The sequence below is a fragment of the Lissotriton helveticus genome, chromosome 2_2 (assembly GCF_964261635.1).
Source record: "Lissotriton helveticus chromosome 2_2, aLisHel1.1, whole genome shotgun sequence".
Classification (NCBI taxonomy): domain Eukaryota; kingdom Metazoa; phylum Chordata; class Amphibia; order Caudata; family Salamandridae; genus Lissotriton; species Lissotriton helveticus.
This window is the reverse complement of record NC_136060.1, coordinates 426,003,371-426,025,359: the sequence shown is the minus strand read 5'-3', so window position 1 is coordinate 426,025,359 and position 21,989 is coordinate 426,003,371. Positions and strand designations below refer to the sequence as shown.

Below are 21,989 nucleotides of genomic sequence, written 5' to 3'. Positions count from 1 at the left end.
ATATTTGAACGGTCCTTTAGTACATTCAACAATACATTTCCGAGATTATATTATTAGATTATATACTTCCGCATTGGTAAGCAATCACTTCTTATGTGTATCTGGTTCACATCTTAATGTCAATTAGCATTTGCACAATCAGTTTATTCGTAGATGCTCTTTTATAGTGGTATATGCTATTATGCAAAGCCTCTTTTTGTAACAATTTAATTAAAACAAATCAATGTTATCGACTTACTTGTTCGTAGTAGAGAACATAAACATCCAGTGCTGTAGACAATGGATGAATTGACTATGTTGATATTTTCTGCTTGGTTTTGGATCACTGTACTAGCATTACTTTTATAGAGCACTACAAATTCAAAAACACAGATCAAAGAAAGATTGTGATAGGTCCACATGTATCTCGACCATGAATGAGCGTCTCGTGCTAATCAAAGAATGCTGCATTCTGATTGGTCTCTGCAACTTGTAAACAATATATGTTGACATGGTTAAATGACACGCACACCCTGGCGCCATTGGTTCGAAACTTCTGACAGTCCACTAGCCTGGCCAATGGAGAACAAGCAGTCGAGCCCCGGGAATAAAATCAACGTTGAATCAAACACATGTTTCGAGTCACTCGCCTTCCATTCGCTTACAGTGACAGGAGGTGTGTAGTGGGCGGAGCTTCGGCTGGTTGGCGTATACCTCACATGCCCCCTTCTGACATAAACGAAGGACAAACACTTAGTTGAAACTTATATTGCCTTTTATACCTTATACAGTGGTTTTACATCCTTACCGTGTCAAATATAATGGAGAAAAAACATACTTTCTTTTTATTTTCAGATAGAAAGAACATGATTCAAAATTGTTTTATTTTTACTTTTCTAGTGCGGAAAACAAATTATGTTATAGCTCCGTTTGAATTATGAATTTTTTTCATTTGCGCTCTCCTACAATCTAAATATCAGCTGTAACATTACCATACCACTGCTGTTTAGCATACCTATAGCGGCGTTAGCAATGCTGCCGTTGAACCCCTAGTCTAGACAGTTCTCGCATTTCAAGGTAGCTCCCTCCCTGCCGGTGTAGCGGGTGACGTCACGTCACCAGTCTCGACACAGGCTAGTCCGTCGTCCATGCCCATGGTGTGGCATCTGTGCGGGTGCCGCTGATGGCGGCGGGCGGGCGCGCGCCTCTGTGTGTGACAGCTGGACTCGGGGGCTCGTAGGTGCTCCCATGCTTTGTGCCCATGGGCTGCCGGTCCGCGCTGCGGGTGACTCTGCTCACCCTTTGGCTGCTGCGCTGGGCGGCGGCGCTTGTCAATGCATTCCCGGGGGAAGGTGCCAGCGAGAGCCGGAGCCTCCGCTCCCTCCCCGGCTCAGGTGCTGATGTGACAGTGGAGGACGACGAGACGACAGCCGAGCAGGAATACTACGAGAGTGGGGCCCGTGACGACCGGCCGTCCAGGTGAGCGAGGGGCTGGAGTTGCAAGCCAAGTGGTGCAGCTATCCCAGAGGACTTTACAACTTGTACATTTGCAATTTTTTTCTATTTGTATCTCTTCCCTGTGTGACTTTACAACTTGTACATTTGCAATTTTTTTTCCTGTTTGTATCTTTTATGTAACCCATGTAATCCTAAGTCCTTATGTATCACAACTGGTTCTTTTGTAAAGCGCTCTTTGTTATGGTAATGTTCGCGCTATAGAAAACCGCATTAAATAAATAAAAATAGATAAAAAGAGTTATATGCACCCCCTTCTCCTCCTCCAGGGAAGGGGACGAAAAGTAGAGGCGAATAATAAAACAACATGCACCAGATGGGGTGCAGTCAACCTGTATGTACTTAGTTCAGTGCAAACGACAGTAGGACGTCGCATGGGTTTGGGGCTATTAATGTGTCTGAGAATACAGTGCAGTCCAGTTTAGCTGAGTGTGCCTATATAATGTGCATAATGCAGAAGGGGGATGCAATCAAGACACCGGTATGGAAGATCGTGTAAATATGCTATGCACTAGGCTGATGGTATGGTGCAGGGGTCGTTTGACATGAGGCCAGGGCAGCTTCTGAAGTGATAGAGGTACAACCCAGCTGAGGATAGGGAGTGCATGCAATCCGACAGTGCTTCCTTGTTTGAGAGGTGGGCATAGCGTCTGAAGGGCATTGCGGTGGTGGGAAAATGTACAGCTGACTCTATAAGGACGAGTGCCGTCTGAGCCCAGGCGAGGTACGTGCACCGTTGTACGGTTCTATTTGACATCGTATTACAGTTGCCTAATAATCTGTGCGCCATCCTGAACCGTGATGGGCAATTTTTCACACAGATTGACCCCTCTGCTTTTTTTCAGACTGCTCATTCTTAATTGCCATCTTTCAATAAGGTTGAAATGCAGCAGGAGAATGGGGAAATGAGAATTAATTACAAGTCACTTGTAGCCTGGAAATCATGCAATCCAAATTGGCAAAAGTAAATTCTCTCGGTGGGACAGAGAGAGTGAAAAAGAACGTGACCTTTTTTTACCAGAGACTCTTCCGAGTATAATTCTAAGAAAAAAGCAGCACGCGTGTAGTTGTCCAGGACCCTGTAATATTTTCCTGTTGGAAAAGACAGTAGTCGCAGTGTTTAAGTGATATGCACAGTAGTTGGTCAGAATTAATCCCTAGCTGGGAAAGGAGATTGCAAGATGCATTGTTACATGTGATCTCCAATTAAGGTGCCTATCATATACTTCGTGAAGGTGCTCATACCTTCTCTATTGTTTGTTACTATTATATTAGGGCGATGTCATCCGTTTACTTAAAGCGTTTACTATATAATACAGAACTGAGTAGCATATCCACTCCTTCCATTAGTATGCAACTAAACTCGTCTGTTTACCTTTGAAAGGGAGTTTGGTGGTTCGAGCCTTTGGTGCTAGCTAGCCTGCTAGTTTTTCATTTCATTATTCTTGACCGGAAATGTCATTATGGGCAGTCATGCTTTAACTATAAAGGAACCGTCATCTCCTGCGAGCTCGCTGGCCTTCAGCAGATCCGTTGTTCTTTTGGTTGGGCGAAGGCAGTTAAATTGAAAATGAATGATATCACCCGATTGTTTTCAGAGTCATTAACCTGGCAACGAAAACATAGCACTACTTCATGCCTCAGGAAACAATTTGTTAACAGACTGGTTCTTGCTGCCTGCCTTCTCACATGACTCCAAGCCATCACTCTCATCTCACATGTACAAAGACAAGCTGTTGACAGTGATTGCAATTGATTATACCCAAGAAGGGAACCCTTGACTAAATGGTCTTGAACTGCTTGCAATCGGTAATAATTCGCAGATATTATATAAGCCTAACTCAAACTATGGATATTTATTATGGAGTGATCTGGATGAAACTGAAATTCGAGGGGTTTAAGTTTAGAGATCTGCTTGCTTCTGGGAGGAAGGGGTGGGCTTTTTTTTTTTTATTAGGGATGCAGCGGGGTCTGAAGTAGTTTGTCAGCTTATCAGAGGAAGGGTGATTACTGGTGTAGATGACTACCAACACAGACCTTCCAAAATCAGATCACTGTATAGGAAGAGATCAGTCATTTCTTATAGTAATTGTTGTCAGTAGCAGCACCCTGCAAGGCTTCCCTTCAAAAGTGAAATGGAGGCACTGGTAGATAAACAATACAGCTTGAACAGTTTAGAAATTCAACTTAAGCAATGTCCAGGTGACAGCTTCTAATAAAGATAAATCATTCTCAACCAGGCATTACATTTAGTCATTCATATAATAAATACAACAAGATATTGAATTTTAAAGATGCGGGGTGGGATGAAGTCAGGTAACAGGTTACTGAATGATTTTTTAATCAACAATCTCAAAAATAGATTCCAGATTCAGAAACCTATTTGATACTGCATGCAAAAACTGCATGCAGGTGGTATTTAATGGTCAGCTTTTACAACTAATACTAGCAGAGGTCTTTAACAGGGCCTTTGGTTTTAACCTACCACTTCTTGGGCATCTGCAAGCTTTTGGGCTTAGGTATGGTAGCCAGATACTAAGCGGTAGCCTACCACATTGATCTACTGTAAGTTTGCACTTTATAGCAGGTGGAGGGAACTTTCTGTGCTGTGGACTGAATATTGTTTCTTTATCCACCTTCTGAATTTGTTCGGTTTTCATTATTTAGCATATTTAGGATTTGGTGTTGCAGGTGAAATTAGCACATTTCTTCTTTGCAGAATTTTCGATATGCATTCCTGCTCTCTGCCTGCGGTGACGCACAATGTGCTACCTAGCACCAACGCAGGCACCCTTGCCCCATGGTGCAAGTGTGCCTTCGTTGTAGGCAGGATTGTCTTAGTGCTCCTTCCTGCCAGAGACATTTTAAGTCATGAGCAAGGTGGGCTTCAGACTAGGGCCCCCACCTTTCAGGGCGGGGGCCCTGATAGAGCCAGCTCTGTTTTGCTTAGAATCCTGTCCTGATGACTTTGAATAATTATTAAATGGATTGTTTCAAATACCGTTTTCCTTTCATATTTCTTTAATGTAGGTGATGTGTGAGACTACTACAGATGGTATGCAGAGAAATGTTGTGTTTGTTTTATGCAACATCCATAAACAAGCTTCTATTAGATCATACCAGGACCTCCATTATGAGAAATAGGAGGATGTAACAGTGATTATTTACCGTAATATTAGTGAGCTGTTGCTGTTGCAATATTGAAAACCACACATCACTATCTCTGAATTTGAGATGTAAACACATTTAGAATTTGGACCAGTGCGTTTATGCCCTGTCAGTGACCTGGCCAAAGAGGGCATGAAAGACCTGAACATGGACCTTATATTCAAAACTGTTATGGATAGGTGTCCCCTAATATTGGCACAGGGCCCCCAAAATCCTTCCTCCTTAAGTCCGTTGTGTTGGCGCTCCCTCACTCCTTCCCCACACCTCCCTTGTGCTGCTTTCTCCCTGCCGTCCTCCTGCTGTCTGTTATGTTGCTGCTTCCCACCTCCTCCCTGCACCTCTCTTGTGGTGCTGGCTCCCTGCGTTTTTTTAAGACTTATTGCATAGTAGCGCAGGCTGCTACGCAACATGTCTTTAAGAAGGGGGAAAAAAATGACAATCTACTCTGGCTGGGTCATAGCGCTCATTTTCTTTACTTTAAGTCATGTTGCCGTGTGAGCTGCTGTGCAGCATTTCTAAATAAAACCTTGACTAAGCCAATAAATCTCCATAGGCGAAACCTATTGGCTTGCCAATGCTTGTTTAGAGTTCTAATTATTAGTCACAGGTACTTATCAACCTTATAGCTTTTATCCATTTTACACTTCATTTTAAATACCGGAAATGTACATATTTTTCCAACAAAATGTTATTTGTTCTTGTAACATAAAAATGTTTAGGTGCCTTACATTTCCCCTTCATACCAACATACTTTTGCATTTCCTGATATTGAGAGCTTTCTGAGAACCTTTATTTTGCGATGTTCTGCATAGTAGATTTGTTTGGGAAATTTGAAAAGTACCTAAATCTACACAAGCCAGAATAATATTAAAGATGGAAATCAATGTGTCCATCTCTGAATATTATTTCAGTGAGCTTACAACCAACCTTCCACAGTATACCATTATTAGTTAGCTCCTGCAGGCTTTCCTTGCTTTCTTGTGTTAGCTCACCCCGTGGACATGGACCAAGTACGTGTATTTCCTCATCTTTTTTTCTTCCTCGTCTATTTGCAACTCACTATTTTTTGTTTTATTTTATAAGTCTTTTGGTATTATTCTAGGACGTGTAATTTGCTTTCCTACGTTTAGCACAGGCCTATGGGTTCTTATCTATGTTGCTTTCACCCTATGTGCAGTCTCTATTTATGCTTTTGTTACCTACAACCACAACTGCACAAGTCTACGCCACTCTACTGCCAACTCCACTTTAATGACCACTCCATGCTATGCCCACTCTATGCCACCCTACGCTACTCCATATCAGTCTCCACAATCATCTCTACCACTCCAATGTACTCTGTGTCACTCTATGCCACGCCTTTTGTATTCTGTGCCTCTCTATTCTGTGCCCCTCTTTTCTGCGCCACTCTATTCTACGCCGCTCTATTCTACGCCGCTCTATTCTACACTACTCTTTCACAAAATGCTACTGTACACCATGCTACTCTAGTCTACACCACACCATTCCACGCCACACCACTCTACCCTATGCCGTGCCACTCTTATTTGTGCCATGCCACTCTACTCCATGCCCCTTTTCTCTAAGCCATTTCACTGTAATCCCCCACTTAATGCAACTCTATTTTACTCTATTCTACTCTATTGCAATCTACTCTACACAACTCTACTACACGTTGCTCTACTTTATGCCATGCTACACCACGCCATTCTCCTCTATGCCATTCTGCTATATGCTATGAAACAAACTTTAGCTATGCTGAACAGCAGCCACGCTGCTGTACAACGCGACTAAAAGACATTGGATTCCAAAAAGACCGTGAACAAAAGGCTTCAGGTAGCCCAGAATGCTGCTGCTCTGCTTTTATTTGCCCTTCTTAAGTCCTGTTCAATTTCTGTCTTCATCCATTGGTTGCACCGGCTGCCTTGGATCAAAGAATTATTTTCAAAACCTTATGTTTTACCCATAAAATTCTAACTCATTAGGGCCCTCCCATTTTAGCCAATCTGCTCTGTCCTTATGCCCCCTCCCGAGCCTTGCGCTCTGCCAAGCTACATTTAGCTGATGTCCCTCGGGTAAGAAGAGAAAGGGCAGGAGGCCACTCTTTCTCTGCGAAAGCTTCCGCCCTGTGGAATACTTTGCCCCTATGCTTTAGGACTTATCTAAATCACTGGGCTTTCAGAAGAGCCGCGAAGACCTGGCTATTCTCCATCTAACCTCTGCTACTTTCGGTGTGTCCTCTCCCAAAACCAGCGGTGGGATGCCCCATTGCTGGGGCAGCCTTGCACTTTACAAATATTTTAACATAACATTTTTAACATAAAGCCAATAGCTCTCACACAGGCGAGACCTTTTGGCTTTGCCAATGCTTGTTTACCTCTCTGTAAGTTAGTTTAACATGCGTAAGCACCTACATATTGTGCAGGAGTCTGAGATACAGTGCCACAGCTGTGTGAAAGTAATACACTTTGTTGTTGCTTGCATAAAATAATCTGTTTGGCACATTAACACATGGAATAACTCATGGAATAACTCAAATAAAGTCAGTTATCACTAAGCCAACCACAGTACCCCGTCACTCATGAACTGGGTACAGTTCAGTGCAACTGTTTCTTTACAGTTTATATCTATGAAAACGTATAGCTCCAACCTTTTAGATAGGGCCCAAGATGTGTGATTGTAAGAGTGCCTTTTGGTCTGGTTTTTGGTATTAACCCATATTTTGAATAACTTATGTAATTAGAAAGGTAACATTAGATGGTGAGTCTGCATGACCGTTTACACACACCACCACTGCAACCTGTGCTGAGAGCTTTGCTTTTTGCCAGTTTCATGCTTGGAGCTGTATTTCCAAAACTTTTGAGGTTCCAAGCAGGGCTTTCATGGTCTATACTCTGCTGTTTGAGGAGAGAATTTAGAGGGACAGGTTTAACCAGACTTTAATGATCGCTCATAAACCAAACTAATTCTAAAGAAGTGCATTTTAGTTGGAAGAGTAGGGGCTAAAAGCAGGCAATTTTTTTTCTTTCAAAATCAGTGCTGTTGGTAATGGCTCAAAGTGACAGTTTTTTTTCTAAATAAATAGCTGACAATATCCACTTTTTACTTTTTCACTAGAAGGAAAATAAAATTATTAATGCAATACAAAATTAATTTGGTAATCGTAAGACTTCGTACTTGGAGCTTGATGTGTTGAGAAACGTGTATGTAATATTTAGGTCCGGTTTCAGAGAAGAACTTTTGAGTTTATTTTAAAAGTGTGCATATAAGATACTTAAAAGGGCTTTCAGCCAGCCCTCTTCATCCATTGGTCTGTTGGTGTCATTCACATTTTTCTTCCACCCACTTCAGTATATAACATGGGGCAGTGGGTCGGGCATTTAAACCCATTGGCTAATGTCACTGTCTTCTGTTGTTTCACAAAGAACACATCTTCACACAAATTAGTTCTCTTTAATTGCCTGTACCACAATGACAATGTGTGCCTTTTAGAAATAAAAATTTTACATTTAGCCTATGTTATTTCATATTGGCGAGTGCCAAGCTGCTCTCCCAACAATGAAACTTTACAAAAATCATAACAAAACAAGTACCATCAAAGCCATAAGTCTGACAGCCAGTGTCAGACCTTGTAGATTTGCTTAAGCTTGTTTGTTTTGTGAAGTTATATTTCTTAAAATCGTGGGCAAAACATCTTTACACCAAAAACCGACTTCAGTGGAACCCCATTCTCACCTGTCCACTGTACTTCTGTTACTCTTTCTAAACAGTGGGGTTGTATCAGTTACGCTCCTTGGTTTCTTGGTTTCATCTCCATTCTTTTCCTTAAGAAAGACTCATTCTTACCAGGGCTGCAGCAAATGGCATTGCTTATAGGATGCTCTTCTGTCTCCAGGATTACCCCTCAAGGATTGCTGCCCCATGGTGCTCAGCAAGCTCTACCACCTCGCATTTATTTTCACAAATGATCCTATCTGTGGTTTCCCTCGCGAGCATTGCCCTATCGTCACAACAGATTTCTCCACTTGTCCCCACTTCCAAACATGCCAGCTCAGGACCACAAAACCTGATTGGACAACCCAGTGCAGTAACCAGCTAAGCAGATTATATCATATGAAATACTATAAAGGGACTTGCAGAGCTGCTTTAAACTACCAGCATACTGACAACCATAAAACTGGTCCGTATGTATTTCACACTTCATCATCCATCACACTGCTACGAGCTGTGTCCCATAACGTGATAATCACATCTCGCTGTTCATCATGCATTGTTATGCAAACACTTTACACATAGGATTAAAACACAGACCAGCATCCTTTTAAACACACACTCTACACAGTATAACTTGATAAGGAGCAGTAAGTGCTATATAAATGCTGCAATACTATACCTTTGACTATCACCGCTGACTGTGCGAACCAGCACCATTCCCTGGGCATGCACTGAATTACCAGTAAACCATAAGGGTACTTTTTTGGGGACTCATTAACAAACATGTATGTTTAAGTCAAACTGTGCTTCAAGTACCAGATCCTGGTTCGCAAAATCTGGTTTTGTTGTATTTTTTGGTGCCCAGTTATCAGGGACGACTTTGCAATATATGGCAGTTGCATAGTTTTACAGTGCTCGTACGTGTAAGCTACATGCAGGAAAATGGTGCTGCCTTTAGAAGGTAATGGAAGTTGGCATTACATTGGTTGGTGAACACCTTTAAAGTTACAACTTTGTGGGTATTCCAGGCATCCCCATGCACGCTTCTAAACTTGAATACACTTGAGTATGTGTAAGAGGGGCAGTGTGTATTGAGAAAGAGGCCCAAAGTGCCCCTCCATATTTGATAGGATGTGGGACAAATGATTTGTTATCACATCTACTGATTCCCTACACCTCTGTATGCAGTCTATGGCTAATTTGCAGGTGTGTTTATTCGGGTACATGTTGGGGCTTACAAGTGTATTCCATGTAATCTGTTATCGTTGTTGTGTTTCCTGTATACTGCGTGAAGTACTTAAAAAAATAATGTAATGCTGAAAATCACCCACGTGCATACATCGCCATATTTCATACAACCACAACAAATGCTTTGTTTTCTATCTCCATTTCTCTTCGCAGTTGGTGGTACATGCAATAATAAATGCTTTGTAAAACATGGTTCTTGTTAGCTGGCATTATTTAGTCAGCATGGTTATAGGAACTCCTTCCTGCACTCCATCCTGTTTCCTTTCCAGCCATTCTGATTTATTGGGCTTTTTAGTTCCTGTGTTTGTCAGATGTTTTGTTTATGGCAGTGATGTCACATCGTCTGTACTACTCATTCCCTCAGCATAGAACGGCCAAATGTGTACACACTGGTACATGAGTCGTGTTTCAGATATAGCTGTGAACTATAAGGAACGCGTGTGGCAGTGACTATTTCATGCACTTGGTCTCAATAACTTTTTTAATTTTTTAATTTTATAAAGTTTTATATAGCGCGAACTTGACCCAAGAGGGTATCAGAGCGCTTCAGATTTAGAATTGCTGCGTTACAAGTTACATCAGACACAAGAGCATAGTAAGGTATAGTACACATAAACAATGTTTCAATAATTCGTAGGAGGGAGGAGAGGAAGGAGTAATAGCGGGAAAACGAGGAGGAACAATGCCCAATGGCCAGAGTAGACCTAAAATCACAAGGTTGCTGCTTAGCAGCTCTGCAGACATTTTAGACTTGGCTAAAAACAAGCACTTGCATCAATCACACTCTGGATTCATGCATTAGGACGGCTCAGAGATACTTACTAAAGCCAATGTATAATACCCTATGTGGGAAGGGTATGCCCAGACGTGGGTCCCATGATCACTAAGCCACTGGAGTCAAGCTATCCTGGCTGAAGACGGCTGATAGCCAGAAACCGGTCCTAGGATGCTTGATTCCGGTCCAGGGAAGACATGGCTTGGCAGTTCGGGCTGGACTGTTCCCATGAGGCACAGGGTCAAGACTGATTTGCATATGGCCATGTCTGAACTGGGGTGGCTTGGTGAGCAAAATAACGATGGATTAAACCCAGATCTGTGACTGGGGGTAAATGTTTTGCCATTGTGCAACATTCCGTCCATCATCTTGTGTGTTTTGCTCTTCATCCTATGCATAAATCACTGAGACTATCATTCGCATGCGGTTCTTACCACTCCCAATAAAAAAAAATGCATTGTCTGGGCACAACCATCAATCCTTGAACTAAAGGTGCAGGCTCTGCGATTATGAACAGGAATCCATTTTACACACCCTCTGCTGTTGCCCAGAGATGCGCGGTAATGCAAGTTTTATTCCAGCAGATTTTCCAGATGACCAACCTTAGACAATGCAAGGGAGTCTTGAAGCATTGGCTTAACTTGCAGAATATCTTGGACCAGTGCCGAGCTGCTAAATGTATACGTCACCGGCATCTCAACTCCCTATGATTATCACCACACTTATGGCCAATGCTCCCGATATCTTTGCACCCATCGAACCGAAATGGCCTGGTGACCGTCCCATATGCATTTCTAATTTTCAGGCATTAATGTATTTTAGGGGCTATTTTAGGCTGAAGAAGTGTCTTATCTCGTGTTTGCTGGCTTGACATAGGGTACTTATGGTAATAATTTAAGAGACTATGTGCAGTTGCTGAACCAACAGGAATGAAGTTATACATTTTATTCAGATGACTGTTGGCCATTTTAATTTTAAACTTTAATGTATTTATGAAATGTATATAGTGTACTGTTTATTTAAAGTTGGTTGAGTTAAACTGCATTACGACAACAATTGTATGTAGCATTGTAATTAAAGATAATAGATGTACTTAACTGCTTGAGTCAGGATCAGGTATGTCGAACACAGGCCCGGAAGGACCGGATTCGTCTCAGAGTACACTCTCATAATTCATCTCTTTTGCAGAGTCTTTGGCTGTCCTGAAGTTTGGCATGGATCCGGCTTCCTGGACCCAATTTGGACACTCGTGGTTTAACATGTCTGTCTGTGCAGCTCCCAAAGCTGGTCCCCTTTGGTTGTAGTGGCATCTTTCACTTTCAGCCCAGACACAACTCTTGATATAAATGATCGTAGCACCCGTCACAAGATCCATGTAATTTTATTTATCTAGCGCTTCATAGATCTGACGAGGCGCATGTGTGGACAGGCAGCACAACATGCTGCGGGACAGTGCTTGGTAGTAGGACTGTTGAATTCCATGGCGGCCTGTGTCCTACCTTTTGACAAAAGAACGAGTTTAATTCCGGAAACTGATAAATGAACACATTTATTTACTTACTAGCCCAATAGGTAGCCAATTATGTGATTACTTTTTTTCGGAGGAGTCTGGACCCCAAAGTCTCTAGGGCTAAGAATGGTGTCGAAATAATGAACAGAAATCCTCTTTCGGTTGCTTTTTATTACTATTAACTCACCTTGGCAAATGCATTGGGGGACGTATTTAATTTGCCGCCAATCTTTTGACTCTCTGTCTCACCCTCCAGTTGTGGCAACACACCTTTGAAATGGGCGGGCTATTTTTTCCATAGTGTCTGAAGGTGCACGAGCAAACTAGCAATCACATTTCAGGAAATAACCGAGCATCTGGTTTAAGTTGATCGTGACATTGACGTCATTGAAAATGGCAATGTACCTGGTGGTCGATGTCACTGTAAGTGTGCATTTTTGTATTAGCTTGTAGTCTTTAATGTGGGCTTAATCTGCAGATTTTAACAACAAGAATTGTTGTTTGTAGCTCAAACGGTTCATACATTATTAAAAACACAGCGACATCGGTTGCCTTGCAGTGGAATCCCCTTTGCAAAGGCTGATTGGTCCCCGCCTGTTGCTTATTGCTATATTTGTGTGTTAAACTGGTACTACTGAGGTGACACCTTAGCCCAGACACCGTAAACATGTGTAATAATGACAAAGTAAGTAATTATGCATCGCATAATTTGCTCTTTCTTTATGCATACTTTACTCAACCCTGCTGGTTACTGCTGCTGAGGGAAGCGATTCTTGCTATAAGTGATATCGAGCTGAAATATGCGGCGCCTCCAGCCACAAGCCCCCTTTCCAGCTGTGTTTTGGAGTCTGCTGGTGTTGTGCTTCGTGTTCTCCCGGTGCCTTCTAAAGCTAGTTGTGTTGGCTTTGCCTTGTCATTTCCCATTCTGCAGCGCGCTGCTTATCTCTGGAGGGAGGTGCCAGGGATGATTGGTCGTTTTCTGGTTGGTTTGCCGTTCGCTGCAGCTGGTGCCGCTGGCCCTGTCTGGGAAGGGGATTTCCAGCCCTGTGTATTCCCCGTCCAGGGGCGGTGCTCACGGCTGCAGGTTTTAGGACGGATACGGTGTGGGTGTAACCTGCTCTACCTGCTATTAAAAAAAGTATTTTGTGTGCGCGCGCTCATCCGTACTTCATGCTACAACCATGTGCCACGGTGCTCAGTGGTGCAATCCTAGAGGTGTGGGTGCCCACGGCCCCAGGGTACTTGTGGTCTTCGAAAAGTGCCAGTACTCACCCACTGACAGTGTTGAACCCCCGCTGAGATGTGCAGGTTCATAGCAGAGAAGGGCATGCCCAAAGCACCGTCATTGGTAGATATCTATGTAGAGTAGCTGAGTTTAAACGTTTACACGGTGCTTGTCTGGGATAATCGCATAGGCTCCCACACAGCGCGTTGTGTTATCTTTGGCAAATTACTTCTACCCTATTCCCTTGCTCTTGGATCTACCAGAAATGGCTGGGGTTACGGGCAACATTATTTAAAGTGCTATATTGATAGCTGGTGGAATGTGAACGTGGGGCACCTTAAAATACAGGAGCTCACGATGTGCGCTGTACAAACAAGCATTGGTAATGCATCGGTTTCGTCTGTTTTCAGCACTCCTAGTCTGTGAGAAGGAAAAATCACCCTGTCAGATAACAGAAAAGGGGGGGGGATGTGGGGCAGCGGCTAGAGCTGCTGGCTCGAGAGCTGAGGATCCCGGTTCGAGTTTCTGCGGTCCTGCACAACATCCTATGATTCTATGCAATTCACTTAATCTCCAGGTGATACATTAATATAAATATGCGGCAATAGTAAAAGGCAAAATATTATTTCTCGGTGTTTCTCCTGCCCTCGTGCTCCTTGCTGTTCTCTTCCTCATGTGTTGCATTCCCCCCTTCCACCCACTACAAGTTGCTTCCCCAACCTGCTCACTATCCAATGTTTCCCACATCTGCTCCTCTGTGATAAACCTTTTTCGTTGGAGGGCCTGGTAGCTGCCATATGTTGCTCTGCAATTAAGAAAGCTCTTTGGCGTTCTCAGATTTTCATTTTTTTTATTTACTGATCCAAGTGGTGCCTGCCATCCTGGATCAGTAAATTGAAAAAAGCGAAAATGTTTTCTGCACCATTACACTAGCGTGCCCCCTTCTACTCCTCCTGATGCTGCAGAGTTTTGGCATAAAGCATTGGAGAAGCTAATAGGTTGACAAGGTGAGACATCTGGACTTTGCCAATGCGCTTTTTGTAAAAGCAAATAATCGTTGCTATTTTTAAAGGATTTCTATGATTGTGCTTTTTGTGACTGCTTTTGCAGATAAGAGTTTAAAAAAAAAAGTTGGGGTTCGATTTCACAATAGATGTCGAAATAGCTTTTTGCGATTGTAAATTCTGACTGTTTATTCACAACGTGTGAGTTTGCACTGCTAAAGAGATTTACTCATTTGAAATTATAAATGTATATTGACCGTTAATGTCTGCTCCCAATGAGTGGTTGTTCCTGGCCAGGTACGACTTACTAGTTTGTGGAGGTTGTTGACAATTTTTCTAAGACTCATTCCAACCTGGATACGGACCGAGATTTACACTTGTTTTTTGCAGAAGTAAATCTGTATCGAAGATGGGTGTGGGGAGAGAAATCCTGCTTAACAGGTAGGGGTGATAGGGAAGAGGAGTTTCCAAGGAGAAAAGACTTTCCCTGGAGAGGAAAAAAACTGTTGGTGCAGATGCATTGTTCTTTAGTGCTTCTCCATCCGTAAATCTACACAATGCACAATTTCACATGTGCAAAGACTTTCAAATTGGAGTACTCCTAGAAAACTACAGCTGGCACAGCTTCCAACGAATAATGACAGAATTTTATCTGAATACCAAACAAAATGGTAAATTTACTCAAAGTACAACAATATATATTTTTAGTAAACCTTGTACCTGTGCGACTATTTGTGGGTATTCTTTCATAAAGTAGAGATTGATTTGTGGTTCTATTTTATATTCTTTTTGTCTGAACAGCTGCTGCCCAATACATATCTTCCTAAGTCCCTGTATGTTCCTAGGGCCTCATTTATGAGGCTGTGCGTCACTTTTACGCCGCCGGTGCGTCACTTTGTGTGACGCACCCGTGGCGTAAAAAATGCGCCTTGTTGCGCCATATTTACAAAGTGACGCATCTAGGTAGATGCGTCACTTTGTAAACCCCTGCGCCACATTATACCTGCGCCAGGTATAATGTATGCAAGGAGGGCGTATTGACGCAAGAAAGGGTCGTAGAAGTGACGCAGTGAAATCTATGAGAATTCACTGCGCCACTTCTTTTTTTTTTTTTTTTTTTTTTTTCAAAAACCTTTATTTGAGCAAGCAAGAAGGTACAAGGATGGGCCTACAACCACACGGGCCAGCCGCTAAAAAGGAGTAGACACAGATCATTTATGCCCGCAGAGGTGACAGTTAACCAACAATGCAATACTCCACATTATATACAGAGCAAAAAACAGGTTTTATGTTTATAAAAGAACAAACATACAAAAAGGCGAGAGTGTATCACTGAAGGTCAGCCCAAGGGACGCAAGGGGGGGACAGCAACGGAAGTGCAGTAGCAAAATTCTAAGCACTAAGGAGTTCGGAGGGGAGGGGGGGGGGGGGAGGGGCGCAGAGATCAGGAAGAAGGGGGGGGAGAGCCGGAAACACCAGCTCAGTCCCTATATGAAGATTCCGAGAACGCTAGCCTAAGGAGACAGGGTAATCTCAATAGTGTCCACAAGGGGAGGAGTACAAATGTCGCCACGGTATTCATTCCATTGACCCCACACCTTCACCCATGCCCTGGGTCTGCCCCTGGCCACATAGACGGTTTTCTCACGGAACATGGACCAATCCATGTTATCCTCCCATTGCGAGAGGGCAGGGGGCCTGGAGGCCCCCCAGAGCACTGCGCCACTTCTAGGACGCAAATGCGTCAATATCTTACGCCTGCCTCACAGCAGGTGTAAGACTGATGCAGGCCCTTTCACATGGGGCTTTGTGAAAGGACGCATTGCTGGAGTTGCGTCACTTTGGTGACACACTCCAGCATTGCGTCACTTTTGTGCCATACAGATACGTCAGAAATACTGATGTATCTGTAACTCCTTGCGCAATGATGCGTCATACTGTAAATATGACGCATCATTGGTGTCGCAAGGAGGGCGCAATGAAAAGTGACGCATCGCTGTTTTCTCGCAGCGATGTGTCACTTTTCATAAATGAGGCCCCTAGCCTTTAGCAGTAGGAGGGCTCTTGTGTGACGTTTCGAGGCAGTGAGCGGCATCCGCAGCCACCTGTTGGTTGTGCTGCGAGGGTGAGCTGGGAATAGGACTGTTGCCTATTACCAGGCGCTGCCTGGCTTCTGCTTCCTTGTTAGAACCAGCTCCAGCACGTGTTCTCCCAGGAGGACTCGATGTCTGCCCTTCTGCAGTCTCTCAAGGTAAATATTGAAGATGCTACAAGCGTCAGGAAACCTATCCTGCTTACCCTCGTGCCGACTAGTAATTAAAGATTTTCCTGCTGAATTTTGAAGTTTTTTATAATGTTGTTTATTGCAGTGTGTAACTAACATATCCCTACGTGCATCTGTAATTAGTATTATTGCATGCTAGTGCCACTATAATTATGGTTGTCACACTTTACATAAGGAACTTCAAATGTTTCTCTCCCCTTCAACGATTATGATTATCTGGCTAAAGTTTGCCAGATTTTGGAAAACATTATGGAATGCACACATAACATTTTACAAACATTGTTCCAAGATTACATAAAACAATGGCTTGAAATCTATTTTTAGCACTTTAAAAATATTGACTTTTTCTAAACAAACCTTTTCCCAGATGGATCAAAAAATTCCCTCATCGATTTCCGTAAAATTTGACATGCCCATAAAATCTTTCTTTGAACATGTGTCCTCTTGAAGTAGGTGAAAATTTGATTCGCTGCTTCATTGAGCATATATTTTACTCCGCATTCAGAGTTCTCTAAGAAACCTCATTGGAGTGAACTTTGTGGTTAACCATTCATTAGCAAATATACATGTGTTCTGCATCCACACCCCTTGACATGCAGCACTAAACGTATCATAGCAGAGTGTACATATCCACACACTTGACATGTGCAGTACTCTCGAGGACATTCATCAAATTTATGTCCGTTAAGGTCACAGACACATATATATGTCCAGTGTGTTCCTGAGACGACTAAAACGAATCCAGAACGCCTCAGCACGACTGATCCTCAACGTCCCCCGACGCAGCCACATCACACCCCACCTGAGAGGCCTACACTGGCTCCCCGTCAACAAGAGGATCACCTTCAAACTCCTCATCCATGCACACAAAGCGCTACACAACACCGGACCCACATACCTCAATGACCGACTCAGCTTCCACACCCCCACCCGCAGCCTCCGTTCGGCCAACCTCGCCCTCGCCTCAGTTCCTCGTATCCGGAAGACCACCGCCGGCGGCAGATCCTTATCCTACCTCGCCGCCAAGACCTGGAACGCTCTCCCTACCAGCCTTCTACAGACCCAGGACCTGCTGGCCTTCAGAAGACTTCTCCAGACCTGGCTCTTTGATCAGTAGCAGCCCCCCCCCCCCCCAAACCCCCAGCGCCTTGAGACCCTCACGGGTATGTAGCGCGCTTTAGAAATGCAGTGATTGATTGAGTGTCCAACAAATGTGGTCCCAGTATATGTTTGTGTCATGTGACATCATAGTCTGCTCTGTAGTATTAGCAAAGCAAGTAGCTGATCCGTGTCCCTTCTCTCCTGATTAGCTGCACTGGTGTTGATGATGTAAAGTTTGGTATCACATGAAGTAATGAGCGGTGCGAAGGGGGGAGGGGTGTTTGCATACTTACCTTAACTGGAGAATGTCATTGAGGTTTGGGTTTCGTCTTGGACGTCCTGCCACAACAACTCTAGTTCTATTTGATACCATCATCAAACTCCTTCCATCACAATCTTAACCAGTTAAAGAAATTCATGTATAATATGAAATAGTGATTGCTCAAGGTATGCTATTGAAATTCCCTCCACACCCGTACACACTTAGTTCTTGCTCTATTTTTCATTTTTAAGGTGGATTCCTTCCCACTGTTGGCAAAAGTATCAATGGGGTCAAAGCCGGTAGAGCATGCCGCCCATTCCTTGCGTACATCAAACACTTCAGTGATGTCAGTGATCTTGTACTGCCTTTTGATTAAATTGGACAAGATGTACTCTCGGAATGGGAAAGCAAGTAAACAGATATGTCTTCACTAGGGATTATAGCTGCTTTCCTCTCTTTGTTCAAGGCAAACCATGACCATTAAAGAACACGTGTGCATCTTTCTATGTTGAGTTAACCTTTCTATTTCCTCCAAGTGTTCCTTGGTAAGCTGGAAACCCTGGTTTACCCTTTGCGTCTTCTGAACTTTAACCGTATGTAATATTTGTTTTCTCGTTGAATGTCCCTCTTACAGAGCTTCTCTGCTTTTGAAGCTAGGACCAGGCTATTGAATTGAATGATTGCTTCAATATTTACTATTCAATGGCAGACTTTACCTTACTATATCAGAGTATGCAATGGCAGGCCATACCATGCTGTTTTATGATAAGCTATTCCTTACTATACAATGAGTCCATATATCATACCATACAAAAACAGGCCATACTGTACTATACAATGACAGAGTACACCATGAAATACAATTAAAGGCAATACCATACTATACAATGACAGCCCATACTATAACATACCATACAAAGACAGGCCATACCATTCTGTACTATACAGTGACAGGCCATGCCATACAAGACAATGACAGGCCATACCATAGCATACTGTGCAATGTCAGGCCATATCAAACCATATATTAAAGAATGACTTACCATACTATACAATGTCAGGTTAGACCTTACCATCCAATACAATGATAGGCCATACCTTACCATACTATACAACAATTATCACACAATTGCATTATAATATTTAAATATATATAGAATTAAAATGTTGTACAAGGCAGTAGACCTTGCATAGGCAACGTCTTTTGTCTTTGCCAATGCTTGTTCAGTATGCCCTCATTATTCAGGCCACCCTGAGCCCGTGTCATTGACCCTGGAAGGAAGAAAGGCTGGATAAGATGTCCGTTCTGTGGTTTGCACCTATGAGGCTTAGGCTAGAAACACTTCTAAGCAGCGAGGACTCAACCCGCTGAGATCATTCAAACTTGCACACAGTTTAAATTATGTAGATAATGCAGCTCTGTGAAAAAGCAGTATATGTGAAGTGAAAATTTTGATGTGTGTGGAAATAATAATATACTGTTACGTGCGGTGTGAGTTGTTGTGTTGACTGTTAGTTTCATTTTTAGGCAAATGGTGCCACATGTTTACATAGCAAATATTTACTCCCAACCCTGACGGAACCGCAAGGGAAAACAGGCGGTTTACACGTACCCCTTGTATGTAAAGCAGCGCCGGGCTGGTAATGCCGCGGCAGGGTGGGTGGCAGCGCTGCAAGCCCCTGGGGGTGCAGCCCGGTCACTGCTGGCATGTCGTGGTGATCCAGCGGGCTATAGAAAATATATCATAAACTACGCTACCCAACTTCATAACCTATAAACAAAATTCTATACTAAATATGGACCCATTTATAAACCTGATATATTTTGGGCCTACTGAATCAGGTGGTCAGAATAACTCTATATACACATTATCTACAAACTATATACATAATTATACATTTGCAGAAAGAATATTGTCATTAGAATAAAACCCAACCATTTAAACGACCACCATAGGCGACGTGATCTAGCTAATGGTAACATACACTTCTGAATAACCAAGACCAGCTTGTTTGTCAAAAGTAAGATTTTATTTACTAAATTATGGTATATAAGTTGAAAGTTTTATAATTGAATTTTATTAATAATAATGCAAGCATGATTATAATGAATTATGAGAAAATTACTATTTAAGCAAATGAAACAATTTTAAAGAAAATATATAAAATTTAGCATTTCTAAAACCTAATTCCCTAACTATGCTAAATAGATAGAAATTAAAGTAAAGTTCTTTGAGGATTCTTACGTGCTCCACGCAAAGTCCAGTAGCACATCACCCTCATCGGAAAGTCAGAAAGCAGTAGCCAGCCCAACCCTAAGGGCATGACTTTTTATACCTTTCTACGCTAACTAAACTAGCAAAGGAAAATTTTCAGAAATCCTCGACGTCCCATTGGCTATGAGTGACAAGTGACATGTCACCCAATTCTCAAAAAGTTCCATGAAATCATGTCTCATAAGGACCATTGTCTCTTCCACGTGAAGCCAGAAGCTTCCTGCGTTTGCAACTATGTATTTAGTCATCTTCGCAGCTTCCATAGACTTTCATTACACTTCCGCGGATGCCAAGTTAAGGACTGACAAAATGTTCACTTTCGACCTTGGCCATGTCCGACAGAATGATGTCAGCTCATCAGTTTTTGCTTTGTGAATGCAGCTTCAATAAACGTTTTAATTCAGAATGGGCGTCTCGTGACTTTCTGCAGAATTATATGTCAGCTCTTTTCTGCGGTTCAAATGACTAGGCCCAAAAGCAGGCAACTTATGTTTTCTAGTATAAAACAAACACAAGAAAAGTATTAATGTAAGAAATAAAGTAGATTCTGTATCCACCCCATGGTTTACTAATTAATTAACCCACCCGATTAATCAAAATGTTACCTAGCCATTGCAAACAAATAAAGCAGCGTTTATATTCACCAGTCTCCGTTTTTCCATGAGACCCATATGCATCTAGAATAGTAGAAATGACATCACACAGACAAGGAAAAGCAAAACAAGCACATGCTTCTTTTAAGTTTGCAGCAATTAGTAATGACAAAAACGAAAACAATAAATTATTTTATTATTTTGCACGAACAAAAAGATGCAACATTTATGCACGTTTATGAGCACACATGTTAGTCCCCCCACGTGTAAAGTTTAATCTAAGTTGTATTAGCACGACATATCACAAATCATTAATATTTTTATTCATGTTATGGAAATATGACTTTGCGAGTTTAAACAAAATTTTGTTTTCTATCTCGCTCCATCAACTCCCTCATCTGGTGATTAACAAATCACCACACCAGCACTCAAAATTTTGGTAAATTAAATTTATAAGAAATCGATTCAAATTCATTTGTATCAGTAAACCTAAAAGTCTGTTTCTGCATAATCTTTGCAATTAACATGACGCTCTCTATGTAACTCCTGTAATTCGATCTCCCTTTCTTCTTCTTTTCTGAGTTTATAGATTCTTTTCTTTTCTCTCAACTGTTTCTTTCTTTTATGTAACAAACAACCTAATTTGGTCAAAATAAAAATGAATACTATTATAATCAAAGGTGCCAGAATCTTGCCAAGAATTGAACTTCCGATATTATGAAACCAGTTTTTAATTGCTTGAAACCTTTTTGAAAGTTTCCTTGTAAAATCTTCTTCTTCTAAAGGAATTATCTCTGAATGCATTTGTGTAATATTCTTAATATACATTTCAATATTCTTACTTTCATCAGGTATATATGTACAGCAATGTTGAACATGTAAAATGCCACAGACTCCTCCCTCTTTTGCTAGGAGTATGTCTAAAGCAAGACGATCTTGAATTACCATGGATCTAATTGCAATAACTTCAACATTCACTAATTGAAATCCATCAGCAGTGTCAGTTGATAATCTATCAACTATAGTGGACAATTTTCTAATTCTCCCAGCATTTAGGGTTATACCAACAAAAGGTATTACAGCTTGAAAAATATCTCCCAGAACTTCAGTAAAAGTTTCTCTTTTAGCTCTATTTACATAATTATGAATTTTAAACAATCCTTCTGAATCTCTGTCAACATGAAACACTTTAGGAAAAACAATTCCCACATAACAAGTTCCATACCAATGGTCTGGAAGGTTGTAGTAGGCTTTGTCACCACAAACAAAATAAATCCCAGGAAAGATAGGATCTTTTCCACCTTTAAATCCCCAACCTCCCATAATCAGATAAGT

General features: G+C 42.0%; 1 protein-coding gene across 1 annotated transcript in view; it reads left to right on the top strand.

Moving 5' to 3' along the window:
• The first annotated feature begins 1,113 nt into the window (after positions 1-1,113).
• Positions 1,114-21,989, top strand: part of EIF2AK3 (eukaryotic translation initiation factor 2 alpha kinase 3) — a 190,424-nt gene continuing 169,548 nt past the window's right edge. The window contains exon 1 of the mRNA XM_078678688.1: positions 1,114-1,458. Coding sequence (XP_078534814.1) covers positions 1,241-1,458 — 218 coding nt within the window. The 5' untranslated portion in view covers positions 1,114-1,240. The remainder of the gene's footprint in view (positions 1,459-21,989) is intronic.